This window comes from Colossoma macropomum, unplaced genomic scaffold, assembly GCF_904425465.1.
Source record: "Colossoma macropomum unplaced genomic scaffold, Colossoma_macropomum, whole genome shotgun sequence".
Lineage (NCBI taxonomy): Eukaryota > Metazoa > Chordata > Actinopteri > Characiformes > Serrasalmidae > Colossoma > Colossoma macropomum.
This window is the reverse complement of record NW_023494787.1, coordinates 43,032,559-43,046,497: the sequence shown is the minus strand read 5'-3', so window position 1 is coordinate 43,046,497 and position 13,939 is coordinate 43,032,559. Positions and strand designations below refer to the sequence as shown.

Below are 13,939 nucleotides of genomic sequence, written 5' to 3'. Positions count from 1 at the left end.
TTCTATCAAATTTGCTCAAACTGTGGTCTCACAGTAAAAAAAACAATAACTAAATTTCAGACTTTAGATAAGTATAAAAATAATGTTATGACCTGTTTAAACTAAGGCATTTATTGAGATACTACTAAGCTAAATATATATATATGACAAACCATCTATAGGGTACTTTTTAGGGCATAAGGTCACTGAAAGCAAAAGGATGTTACTCTACAGTCCAAGTCAATTGAAAGCCTGAATTTGAACCACTTAGGTAGAATTGGTCCATAGAAGGGTTGCTAAGGTCATCATTAGGGTCCTGGGGCCACCAGAGGTGATACAGAAAACAAAAAGAAGGGGGTTTTTCAATAGAAATGTGTGTCCCCTCAGCCAGGCTAGCCTTACTGAGCTAATTAGCTATTTAAGCAAATTTATTAATGCAAATTCTTTTTTTTATAAGTCAGAGCTTAGATTACTTTTTGAATAATTGTATTAATTGCATTTACATTTCCCTTATTTTTTATAAGGGAAATGTAAGCTATCTTTATCTAGGTTACTTGCTAACACTGACTTTAATGTCATTTTTAATGACATAAATTGATAAAGGAATGCTTGATAAATCAGTCAGATCAAATAAGACTTTGAATAAGACACTCATATTTGTGAGTGACACATTAAAGTTTTCTAAACGTCCTTGTGAAAAAGACCTGAGTCCTTCTCAGCATATAACACTGCCCTGACTAGCTCCAGTGTAAATTTAGTGTTAGCTGTAGCATTAGTTCATCTGAAGGGACAGCTGCCAATGCTGAAACATCGTCCTTATTAGACATGAAAACCTACTGCTTTAACTTTCAGTGCCAAAGATTTATCCTGGTTTGATTAATTGAAAAAAAAAAAAACAGTGTCCAGAATCCTTTATATTGGGCAGTATTCATATTGTAAATTTTCAAATAAGTATGTATGCACTGAACATCTTATTAAGCCAGTTTACTTTTGAATAATAAATAATGTTTTCACATGTACTCCTCTGTGTTCTTCTATGGATCTTTAAATACTCACAAATAATGTTTTCAAATGCATTCTGCTGAGTTCTTCTATGTATGCCTTTTGAATAATAATAATTAAAAATGTTTTCCTCTCTGTGTTTCTACATTTTCCTTTGTGCTGCAGAAGTTTTCAGTCTGTTAGCGCAAGTGCTACATATGGTACTAGATAGCCTGAGCTAAAAGTTTGATGGACATAGAAACAGTAACTAAGGGAGGTGGTACTTGTCAGAGATTTGAAAATGGTCAGTTCATGCAAAGGAGAAAAACATGCTCTTTTTCTGCGGTGAATTGTGGCTGCATGCTATATTGACTATTAACCTTTATCGTGATATATGGATAATACCAATATCACAGAAGGCAGAATAAGCACATTAATAAATCACTGAATTATTTTGTGTGCACTCACGCAACGTTTGGTATTGCATTTATTTTATTTAAATGTTTCCATGTGAATATAGTTATTACCCAAAGTAAATAAACTGTATGATAATATACAGAGGACATATAGTTGCCTTTAGTAGGTTTACAGTTAATGACTGTAGCCCACCTGTTGCTGCACTGTTTATCAGCAGGCTAGAGGATGACTGACACATGGAAAAAGAGGAGTTACAGTCTCTATTTGTAGGCCTACAAAGTGTCTAATAAGGTGGGCAGTAAGTGTACACAGTGTTTAAAAACCCTAGCAATGCCGCGGTAACTAATACTAGCACCACAAAATGCCATGCCACTTCTTCACTGTAAATCTACATGGTAGGTGTATCACAAGTATTTCATGTAGGGTTTCTGTTGTTTTGTGCACCTCCTGTATATGCAATAATGCAGAAATTGCACGTTTAATTGACTATTTTCAGTATAATGTGGAGCCCCACAGTGAACCGAGACATTGTACAAAGCTATGTATGATCAGAACCCAACTCCTGTGAAGGATGTTTCCTACCTCTAGGGAGCGTGGCCGTTCTCTGTTGGAAGCTCCAGATCCCTCATGTGACTCAGATCCCTCCGGTGCAGCAGGGCAGGAGGCCCTCGGTGGGGTGTCTGGGAGTGGGGCAGTGGGTACAGGTGGAGGGGGAGTGCAGGATCTTGGTGCAGGACCAAAAATATGGTCGTGGTTGTTGATCATGAACTCCACCAGCAGAGCCTGGTAGCTGCTTTCCAGAAGTGCAATCATGGACACGTCCCCTGACACCAGGGGACGCAGGAGAGTGGGACCAAACACAATGCCCAGATTCCCAGCAGACATCTTATTCTCTTCATAACACTCAGATATCCTGCAAAAAAGAAGAGAAGAGCATAACTGACTTCATTCAAGTTTGAAAAAAATTCAAACAGTCCTGGCATTACAATATGACATTGAGTGAAACTGTGCAGTCTAATGATTGTTAAGTAGATAAAAGGGATTGAGAAATGCAGGTACAAGAAGAAATTCACCTGCATCAATTTCTAATGATCAGAATATTAGAACTCGGACGTCACACAGTGTTACTGACAACAAAGGACTTTTATTCTGACATCCTTCAGGAAAAAATGGACAAGGCTTTGAACCACAAAGAAGATCTCAAATGAGCTTCATGGTGCATAGCAAAAGCCAGTAACTCTACCACAAATACTGGAAAAGTTGTCATTTTTGAGTCATGTTTAGGCTGGTTCAGATTGCCAAGTCAAATGGCGTGACCCTAGGAAAACAGTTATTATTAATATTATAATAACGTGCATCTATTTGAAAAAATGTATGTATAAACTTGAGTTCAAGGACAAAGGTTTGACAAGGCTGCTTTCAGCCCCAACAAAACATAGCAAAACATTTATCTAAACAGAAACAGTGGTGTGTTGAACACTGTTGTGCTACGCAAGTATTGCAACTATGCCAGCAGAGAAAGCCATTCTTGGCGTTCTTTTTGAAGAATTTTAGAGCCTGATGAGATGGGTGTAAATCCATGTTTAATACCTCAAAATATATCTTTCAACATCTTCAGCTGTTGGTTACACCGAGCTGCAGCAGATGCATTTGTAGAGGACTTTACTAGAATCCATTGTGTGCACTGCCTTTTTAATGTGGTGCAGTTTATCTACACATTGTTGCTGATTAGGTAACACCTCTGACACACCCATCAAGAGAGAGTACCTCAAAACCCCTTGCACGCTATTTCGACAAAACATGTTGTTCAACCCGGAAACTGTAGCAAAAAATGGAATGTGCCAGGTGTCCATGTACAAAGACTAGTTTACACATTTTCAGTAGTTGTAACTTTGTTGAAAGATATTAAAAAAAATAATATGTTTTATCAACATGTGGCTGCACCACCTGACATTTTCTGGGCAGTACATTTGATGGTACCATTGTAAAGATCATTAAACAAATATCAATACAGTAGATGCACATCGTATCCTTTTAAATTAGATTTTTTTTCTTTTTAAAAGCCTTATTTGTCAGTGACACGTGACAAGGTCGCTTAAAGAATTAGAGTTTTAAGTCATAAATCTTAAAAGGGAAGAAATTAAGGCAAAAAATACAATATGTGTGTTCCTCAATTAACATCTTTCATAGGTATAATGGGTCTTTCATTGTGGTAGTCTCTAACCTGTGCAGGTGAGTCATCATGTGCTGCAGTGTGCTGTAATTGTAGGGGGGCAGTCGCCTCAAAACCTGTTTGAGATTAGTTACTATGCTCTCCACTATCTGTGTTGTATCGGCTGCATGGTCCTTCTCACTGAGCCGCTGAATCTCCTTCCCAATGTTGATGAAGTCATTGTAAAGGTCAAAGGTCAGTAAAGGCTCAGGAAGCTGTAGAAGAGAAAGAGACATTGTAGTTTATATGTACACACTTTGATTTTTGATTCATTGTCCAATTTGTTTTGTTTTTAATAGAATATGTAAAACTGTTACAAAATGTCTACATACATCTTTGAAAAAGTACTTGAGGACAGAGGTGATGTCATGGGGTGAGAGGTCAGAAAGGTCAACTTGGTCTTTTTGGGTTTCGAAGGCATGACACAGCTTCACTATCCGAGGTTTGGACCCACTTACCCGATAGACCCCCTAAAAGAGCAAGAGAGACAAAGTAGATTTAGAGAAAATGCTCAACATACAAAAATAGACATCTTTCTTCTGGCTTCTATTCTTATTTTTGGACTGCAACCACAGCCGACATGACTACAGTGCCATAAATAGCAAGATACAGCTCAGTTAATTTATATCTACTGTGCTACCTGAAACTCAGAGTTAATTAATTCAGAGTCAAAGTTTGGCTGTGGTGCAGTTTCTGTTCTCAGTTTCACACAGTGACGCCAATTCGTCTAGTGCAGGGGTCTCAAAGTATAGGCCTGCTCCCTGCAGAACACACACATACACACACAATCTAAGCTACTTATCCTCCTCATATCCCACCTGTCATTGGGCGGAAGGCAGGAAGCACCTTGGACAGGGTGCCAGTCCATCACAGGGCAGACACACAGACATACACATTCCCACACACACTCACACCTAGGGGCAATTTAGCATTTCCAATTCACCTGATTGCATGTCTTTGGACTGGGTGAGGAAACCGGAGCACCTGGAGGAAACCCACACAGACACAGGGAGAACATGCAAACTCCACACAGAAAGGACCCCAGTCACCCAGCTGGGGAATCGAACCCAGGCCCTTCTTCTAAATATAAATCCAGTATTGTTACTAACTGCTGTTTTTGCGATAGCCAACCTAAAACAGTTATCCTTCTCTTCTGGCACTGCTTATATTCTAGAAGACTGTAGCGAAACATATCTAGATTAATGCCTATTCTGGAAAGATACAGTGCTTGGGTCCTTTGATTATGACAAAGCCAGAGAACAACATTATTACTTAATAAATTTAGTATTATTTATAACTGAATTTTACAGTCATATAAGGCTTCACAGACAGTCTTTGTAAAGGAATTTTCAGCAGTGTCTGAAGCTTATTAGTTTATCGGACAATAGAAAAGCTGTGAAAACTTTGACTACTTGTATCACTCTTGGTATTTATTTTTTTTCTTCATATTCTTGATACCTCTTACCTTTTTTCTCTTCAAAAATCTAATGCTGCATGAAAGCTTCACTAACTTAACCATTATTCTAACTTAGCTCTTGTTCTGCCATGTGTCTGAATCATTCATGACACAGTGGTAGACACAGCACGTCATGGATTTATCACACAAATCCACTAAGAAGGGCTGCACAACATATTGTTTGTAGGGATGTCTCTATAGATTATATTTGTTATCAAGTATTTTCTGATTATTTTGATGAATAATCAAGTAATCAGTGTGTTTGTTCATTTGATGCCAAAAAATAAAGATGAGCTTAAGTGAACAATAACACGCTATGCAGAACCCTTCAAAGAAACCATAATACTTTGCTGAGAAAGAAAAAAGTCTTGAAAAAATAAACATCTGCATAAAAATGGTAAAATATAAAAAAAAACATTTGCATATAAAATGCATAGAAATGTGCATGCAAATCAGGCTCTGTTACTTTGCCCTTGTGATTTGTGTATTCTTGTGAATTCAAAATATTTATTGTCTGAGTATCTGTTGGTCAGCATAGTCAATTCAATGTTTTCTAAATAATTCTGCCAGTTTAAGAAATTTTAAGATGAACTTGTTGCGGCCAGGCATATCATTATGTAGCAGTATTTAATGCAGATACACTTTTTTACAAGCGCCACCTTTATGATAATGCTGATTTCAACAAGTGCCTCTATGTTAACTATGTTAACTATGTTAGTGTTAAGTTAGTGCCGGTGTGAAGCCCAATCTCACATCCCTGTCCTGATTTCACTTCCCAAGGACCCTTGGCCAGATTTAGCAAGTTAGCGTGTTTTAAGCATCATACAAGCCAGTACCATTAACTGTAAAACGTGTCGCTATTTTAATATATTTAAGTCTATAAAAAGTCAGGCACATACATAACTACCTATGACTTTTGAGGTTCCTCCTAGAATTGTTGATTAATGGCTGTGATATGTGTGATTCAATTTTACTTCCCCTGTATTTGTACTTCACGGTATTGCAAATAGATACAGGGGAAGTAAAATTAGGACAGGGATGTGAGATTGGGCAGCACACTGGCTCTACTTAAACACAGACATATAAAGCATATGTAACTGAGAACAAACATAACAATGTGTCCTTTTGTTTACTTTGCATGTGGCAGTTTTAGAGTGAATCCTTAAGTAAAGCCTAGCTTAAATTTATTGGAGAAGCCTGTTAGTCAGTTAGTTAACTGCAGAGCTGTTCAAACTAGATCTACTTAAACAAAACTTTTTACTTCATATATGCGCACTTTGCTCACATATGTATTCTATATGGTGTTTGGATAAATCTAACAATTCATCCAAACTAAAAATGTGTTAAACTCTGGTCCTGCAGCCTATTTTTAACCATCCTTCTTTAGTTTAGTGCTGAAGCTACAAGGCTATTGTTGCTGACAAACACTAGAAGCCAATAGTCACCCAAATCTTTGCTGTAAATACATCTCCAAAACTTCTCTCAACCCACTCAAACCACATCCAGCTCTTTATCAAGGATGTGCAGACTTGTCCATGTGATTTAGGACTTGTGTCTTACAGTGAACTATAAAAATTATTTAGCATAATCAGCATCAATTTTAGACAACAGATTTTGTGCCAAATTCTCCCCACAGAATCCGAATCTGCTTCATCAAGACATATGGACGTTAGATTACAAAGATAATGAAGATTTGAATGTGTTTTGAGTTCTCTTAGCTCTAGTGCTAAAGTGAAAAAGTAAAGAAACATGTCTTGGCTGATTGACCAAATATTGGGTAAGTGGAAAATTATGTACATTTGATGATTCGCTGATAATTCCTTTAATGTATATACCTGGACAGTAAGTGCTCGGCTCTCAATCTCTTCAGTGCAACGCTGTACAATAAATGGCACATCCTGTGGCTGCTCTCTGGGCAGCTGAGAAAACTCCACTCCAAATAGAATCCCCCGCCTGTGCTCACACTCTGTCTGGCAAAGATCCAGGCACTTCCTGTGCAGAGCAAGGCCACACTATAGAGAGGAAAGACAGATCACCCCAATATAAACTGGCAAGAATGTCTAAAAAAGTATGAGAGGATGCAAAACGGATGAAGTTTCCTTTTTATAACATGAGAAGGCAAGTGCTCTTTGCAAGATATTCCCCTGACAAAAAGCTTTGATTAACTGCAACTTTTACAGTATGTAATCATCTATGTTTATGTACGGTATTTATTTTATCCTAATACAGTAAGAAAGGTGTTTATACCAACTAGTTATTAATGGATACTCTTCTTTTTTAAATGAAAAACGTCTCTGTTGTCCATTTCCTTCTCTCACCTCCTCACACTCGATGCCATTGACCAGAATGTAGTTTTCACATTGTTTGCATTTGGACATTTTGCTCTTCATTTTCCTGAGCCGGTGAGTCAGGGCAGCACGGGAGGTGGTGCGCACTTTGCAGTAGCCACCATTGCTGTCATTTAAAGCATCGCCACACTCTAGGAGGAGCAAAATCAGCATAATCACCATCATGATTTTACACTTTAGAGTCACAATTGTGAGAGGAAAATGCTGGGGTGGTGTATTATGGGTCATCTTTTCTCACCAGCTTCGGTGCTAATGTCTCTCTCATCCAGGTCATCTGAGGACATGGTTCCAGTGGAGGGGGCTTTGGGTAGCTTGCGATTCCCATGGGCTTCAGAAAAGACCAAAATTAGTCAACAGCAAGCAAATATCACCATATAAACTTACATGATGTAGGAGAGTGAAAGTAATTAATCTCACCTGGACTGGAGAGAGATTCAAGGCTCCCTCCCATACTCTCACTGTCACTGCAGCCGATGCGCCCTGTTCATCAACAGGTCATGTATAAACATTCATATGTAAATTCTGTTCTTTTCAGAGCAGAAACACTCAAGCCCAGATTATATCCAGTGTTCAGAGAATAATAGTACAACTACACATTTTGTAACAGTCATAAACATGATACCATTCAATGCACAAAAAAGTTAGCAGTGGTGGTAGCACGTACGTCCATCACTAATGTTGCTTCCACGTCTTGTGTCATCAGGAAGGGGAAATGTGTCTTGCAGAGCCATCAAGGGATTACTAGTTTTACGTCGGCCCGTAGGAGAACTCCTGTAAAGGAACCAAAGCAAGTAGCAGCTTTAAAGTCCCGATAAACATACTCAAATATTTCTTCATCAAGTTAGTAATGCTCAGTATTATGTAGCCTCTTCTGCAAGCTCCTGAGTGCTAATTCTAGTGCCCAAGTTTTCATATTTATAGATATGCTACGCCATACTGTACAGTTTCTCAGAGGTATCCCGGGCATAGTTACTGTTGCTAGGCTGTGAGGGACCAACTGGGTGAACTAATTTGCTAAAACGCTATATAGTCCAGGTCTAGGCTTTTTAATACTGTTAACAAAATTAACCCATTTAGCAGACAAACTTTAACAGAACAACTTCTGCTGTCCACCATCATTCACACTTGCTCACCTCTTGCTTTGCGGGACAAACTCTTGGAAGGTGAAAGATTGCGGCGGCTGTTCACGGTTGCAGCGGCACTTTCTGAAGACGTATTGCAGATAGGGTTCACCAGGCTCACACGGCCTGCAGGTCAGTTCCAAGTTGTGGTAGCCAAGAGGAAGCGCCTCTGTCTGCTGTCTCTGATAGTAGAACATGTTCACTGTCACCTGGGTAGAGGAACAGCAATATTTTTTTGTGTATATAGCACTTTCCATTTTAGTTACAAAATCTCAAAGTGGATTGCAGAGGAATATAAGATAGAAAGATAAAAAAAAAATGGGTCACTTAATGGCATATCACAGTAGAGTACACCGTAGCCTATATTTACAGCAAACTAAACAGAATGTCTGCAGGGATCACAGTTCAGTAACCATTACATAAACATTGTATCTATCTGAAGACTATGTAATGCTTAAAACGTTTACTTTTTCTTCTATAATCTCACCTCTTTCAGCACAGTATCTCCTTGGCAGATGAGTTTGCGAGTGTGCACAATGATCCTCTCCTTCACTTTCTCCAGCCCTTCCTGGTGGACCTTGGCATCGTGCACACACTGTCTGTACAACGTCTCAGCCTCTGCGACCTAAGCAACAATGAAATAGTTTATAAGATGTTAATAATCTTTTATGTAGTTAGCGTCCAGTGTCTCCCAGTTTTAGTACTGGGTACCACTAACTTAATAGTTTACAGTTTTTCATAATATATCTAATTATGCTCTAAAGGGTTAAATCAGGTCATTAGAAAAAAGAAGACATGAAACTGGACTGTGGTAAAGCTGTCCCCTCTGAATCAACTAATTAGTCATAGCATTTGTGGCTAACAAAGATTCTGTCAGTCGACTGTCAAGAAAACACATACTTACTGTTTACTTTTTTCTTTAAGCGCAAATGTACTTATTCTGAGAGATATATTCCAAAAAATATACATATTTATGCAAATGGACCATTTAGCTAGTGAGACTCTATGTAATATTAAGTTTCAACATGTTTATTTTTCAAAAAGATTTGTGGCCATATGTTAACATGTTGTTCTCTTTGTTACTCTGTTAATTAAAAAATGTAAGACGTGTAAGAAAAACATTCTCAGTAACAAATACACTCATTGGCCGCTTTATTACAAACACCATTCTAATACTGGGTTCATGGAACCACTTTGAGATGACTTATGCTTTGTGATAAGGTGCATTATCATGCTGGAAAAAGATCTTAGAAGATGTGTAAATTGTGGCCACAAAACGGGACTCACATGACCAGCAGCAATACTCAGTCTGTGGCACTGAAACAATGCTTGATTGGTTATAGGGGGCTGAAAAACATTTCCCACAGCATTACACCATCACCACCACCAGCTTGACAAGACAGGTTGGGTCTGTGAATTCATGCTGTTTAAGCCAAATTCTGACAGCATCATCTGCATGTTGGAGTCGAAATCAAGTTGCATCGGACAAGGAGATGTTTGTGCCAGTAGTGGAAGCCAGTGTGCTCTTCTGTTGTTGTAGCCCATCCACCTCAAGGTTTGACATGTTCAGAGATGCTTTTGTAAAGAGTGGTTATTCCATGTACTGTAGCCTTCCTGTCAGCTTTAACAAGTCTAGTCATTCTTCTCTGACCTCTCTCATCGACAAGAACTGACACTCTCTGGATGATGCTTGTTTTTTGCATCGTTCTATGCAAACTCTGGAGAAAATCTCAGGAGATGAGCGGTCTATGCAATACTCAAACTACCTCATCTGGCAGCACTAACCAGGGGACATTCAAAGTCACCTGGATCACATTTTTTGACCATTCTGATGTTTGATGTGAACATTAACTGAAGCTCTTGACCCCTTTCTATGTGAGATTATGATCTGTGCTATTGCAACACGATTGATTAATTGGATAATTGCATGAATGAACAAGTGTTTCTAGAGGTGTAATCTGAATATGTATCAATCACAGCTTCCACTTAAGGTGTTCAGTTTGGCATAGTCCAATATTTTTAATCCTATTTATGTATTAACCTTTTTTTTTTTTCAGGGAGAGGGGTGACTACTGCCCAAAACATAGTGGAAAATCAGCCCTTTTGGTCAACCAAGAAAGCCTTAGCTGGACACAACCTTAGGCTGTGGTTCTGCAAGATTCTAATAGACTTGTGCATTAGATCATTTTCTGTAACAAAGTGAATTTTTTAAGTGTAGTCATGATTCTATTCTCTGTCCTATAAGTGTAATAAGTATGAGCAGCAAACGCTTGCCTTGGTTTGAGCATCATCTCGAGACTTCCTCCTCTTGTCAAGGGTCTTTGAACCTCCAGCCTCTTCCATTCCTTTAGCAGTCATGGCTTTGGCCTTCTCCAGCTCCTCACAGCGCTGCATGTACTGCTGCCGAGCTCGCTTTAGCGCTGCAACAGTTTCATTCTACAGCGCACAGACACAACACTCATAATAGTATGTATTCAGCTTGTTGGCTGTGGCAAATCCTGAGCTATTCATGTATGTATATTATGTATGTATACTGACCATTCTCCTCTGCTCCCTCGTCCATTGCTCCTTGAACTCCCGACGCCACTTGTCAATCTCATTGCGCTTGGCTGACAAAGCCTTAAGGAGAAAGCAGTGAATGGAACAACAGTGCAACTTCATTCACTCAATCATTCAGTCAATTTCAACTTATTCTTTAGCGTAAAGCCCTAATCCACTAGTCAAGTGTTGCAGGAACGCCGTAGCTGTATATGGATGTGCAACGAATTTACAAAGGACAAAGCAGAGAGAACTATTATACACTTTAAATATAGGTTCACTCTCACATTCAGAATACAGGCTAATCAAAAACAGTGAAATTCTTATAGTACAGCAGCATTTTCCTTTGTGATTTGATGGCATCTAAAATCCTCTGTTGTTCCAGTACTCAAAACTGACTTTTGCGGCTGCAGTTATTGCTGCCTGGAACTCTAATCAGCTATGATCTGATGGAGTACCTGGTAGCAGCGCTGCTGGAGCATTTCAGTGGTCTGTTTGGCTGTGTTGCTGGTTTTAATGTCCTGCTCCAGGGCCATGGTGTAAATATACTGCAGGGGCATCAGTTCCTACACACAAACACATCAGGCAGGATGTACCAAACACTGAAAAGCATCATTTTTACATGTGAGACACTAAGATGTTTGAATGTTTCTTCATATTCTTATTTCAGTACATGTTGAGTATACCTGTACCACATACCTGTTGAGCAACACAGGACCTTGTCGTGTCTGCTGCTTTCATGATATTCTTGGCAAACTCTTGCTCTACAAAGAAACCAAGATCAGATGATGAAAGAGCCGTAAGTATAAGTGAAGTAGTGTACAGTACTTCGTGAAAGTCAGATACCACACTTCATTTTTTTAATTTTCTCTCCAAAGTGCACATTATTCATTTATTAGAAGATTTTTCTAAGGAGATATGGGATGATCCACTTGCATAAGTAAGGGGAATGTCAAAGGAAAATAAGTTTCCAAAACTCGAGTTAAAGATTTATTTTAAAGATACAGTAAAAATGGGACTCGATGGAAATGGGAAATAGAAAACAAATATAAAATAATCCACTTGCTTGAGAAAGGGAAAAGTCAAAGGGAAATAAATTAAAAAAAACAAGAGTTAGGAGAAAATGGGTCTCCTAACAACCTTGCAAGCCCTGGTAGACCACCAAAACTGTCTCCAACATATAGACAGAACGTAAAACTTTTATCTTTGAGAGAGAGGAGAAAATCAAGCTCCACTCTTGATTCAAATCTGAAAAAATCCACAGGTGTTTCTGTCCATTCTTCCACTGTGAGAAGACAACTCAACACTATGGGTTTGAAAGGATGTGTAGCTGTCAAGAAGCCCTCACTGAAAAAAAGGAAATACACAAAAAGAAAAATAAAATAAGCTGCTGGTTTTCTCAGGACAGTGGACTGGCCACCCCAGAGTCCAGACATCAATCATCACACATAACCCATTCAATCATCATTAAATGGGTTTTTTGGATTGCTTGGATCATGATAAGCAGAAAATACAACCAACTTCTAAAACTGAACTTTGGAGGTATGGAAAAATATCCCTGCAGATTTCTTTGAGAAAGTCACATTGGTCCTTGGTATATTTGGATAGGTTTAATACAAAACAAAGGTACCTAAAATAAAATATGAGTGACTGAAAGAAGTGGAGTAAGTGGCGTATTCCTCTCGAAATATCAATATGACATGACTGGGTGCCTGAGTTAAATTAAATGGACCAGAACCCACTCAGCACATTGCATAATGGGCCATACGGCTGCACTGGAAAAACAAAATAATATTGAATCTCTAGCAAAGTGACTAGCTGGCACCAGCTTCATGCTGGTAGTACTATATGACCCTGTATCTTCTTTTACCTTAGAAGCTCGAATGGTAAGCATCAATCTAAATAAACAACATGTCCAAAAGTATCCAGACACCCCTTGTCTTTAGTGAATTCAAATACTTTAAGATTCACCCTGTGGTGACACACACAAGTACACACTTAGCTTTGTATAATCCATAGAAAAGGACTAATAATAGAATGGGATGCTCTGGAGCAGAAGGTCACCATGCCCAATGCCAAGTTTGGGCTAGAGGGGTATAAAGCCCCCAGCACTGGGGTATGGAGCAATAGAACTGCATTCTCTGGGGTGATGATCCTCCACTCAATACCTTAAGGATGAGTTGGAATGATCCAGAACTAATCATCCAACATCAGTAGCTGATCTCACTGTTGCTCTTGTGGCTGAATGCAATCAGGACCTCAAAGCAATGCTGCAACATCTAGTTTAAAGCCTTCCCAGAAGAGTAGAGGCTGTTACTGCAGCAAATAGGGGACAAACAACTTATTACTACCAATCATTTCATAAGAAACAATGGACAAACAGGTATCTACAAACTTTTGAACATATATTGTATATCAGGAGTCTCAGATCACCTGGTGGCCACCAGCCAGTTGATGTTTTCCATTTTTTTTCATTATGAATCTTAACTATATAACATAAACACTCATTTAATTGTCTCTTACTCAATGTGTATTACCAATTCTAACTACACCAACAACAACTACTACTATAATTATTATGATTATTATTAGTAGTAGTAGTACTAGTAATAGTAGTAGTAGTTGTAGTAGAAGCAGTGCTATAAATAGTGTTATAAATACTTTAGCTTTCATTTAAATCAAGTAAACCTCTTAATGGCTTAATTCTGGCTCGCTGTGCTTTATGTTGAGTGACCAAATCTGCCTGCCAGAAGTTGTGAAGCCCCTAAGGTGACATTGTGATTATTTGGTGGTGACAAATTAATATATTGAGGCCACGAATTCACATACTGAGGCTTCCGTAAGATATATAAAAATATAGCTGCAGAAAAAAGATTTGTGTGCCAGG

The 13,939-nt window shown here is 38.6% G+C and overlaps 1 protein-coding gene across 2 annotated transcripts in view; it reads right to left on the bottom strand.

The window, feature by feature from the left end:
• Positions 1–13,939, bottom strand: part of LOC118806120 (GEM interacting protein) — a 41,634-nt gene that overhangs the window by 7,422 nt on the left and 20,273 nt on the right. For both annotated transcript variants that reach the window (XM_036567467.1, XM_036567466.1), the window contains exons 6-19: positions 11,752–11,816; positions 11,511–11,618; positions 11,053–11,133; positions 10,789–10,950; positions 9,002–9,139; positions 8,527–8,723; positions 8,058–8,164; positions 7,811–7,873; positions 7,632–7,721; positions 7,364–7,524; positions 6,881–7,057; positions 3,922–4,059; positions 3,602–3,804; positions 1,960–2,290 (exon numbers count right to left, since the gene is read on the bottom strand). In XM_036567467.1, the coding sequence (XP_036423360.1) occupies positions 1,960–2,290; positions 3,602–3,804; positions 3,922–4,059; positions 6,881–7,057; positions 7,364–7,524; positions 7,632–7,721; positions 7,811–7,873; positions 8,058–8,164; positions 8,527–8,723; positions 9,002–9,139; positions 10,789–10,950; positions 11,053–11,133; positions 11,511–11,618; positions 11,752–11,816 (2,021 nt within the window). The remainder of the gene's footprint in view (positions 1–1,959; positions 2,291–3,601; positions 3,805–3,921; positions 4,060–6,880; positions 7,058–7,363; positions 7,525–7,631; positions 7,722–7,810; positions 7,874–8,057; positions 8,165–8,526; positions 8,724–9,001; positions 9,140–10,788; positions 10,951–11,052; positions 11,134–11,510; positions 11,619–11,751; positions 11,817–13,939) is intronic.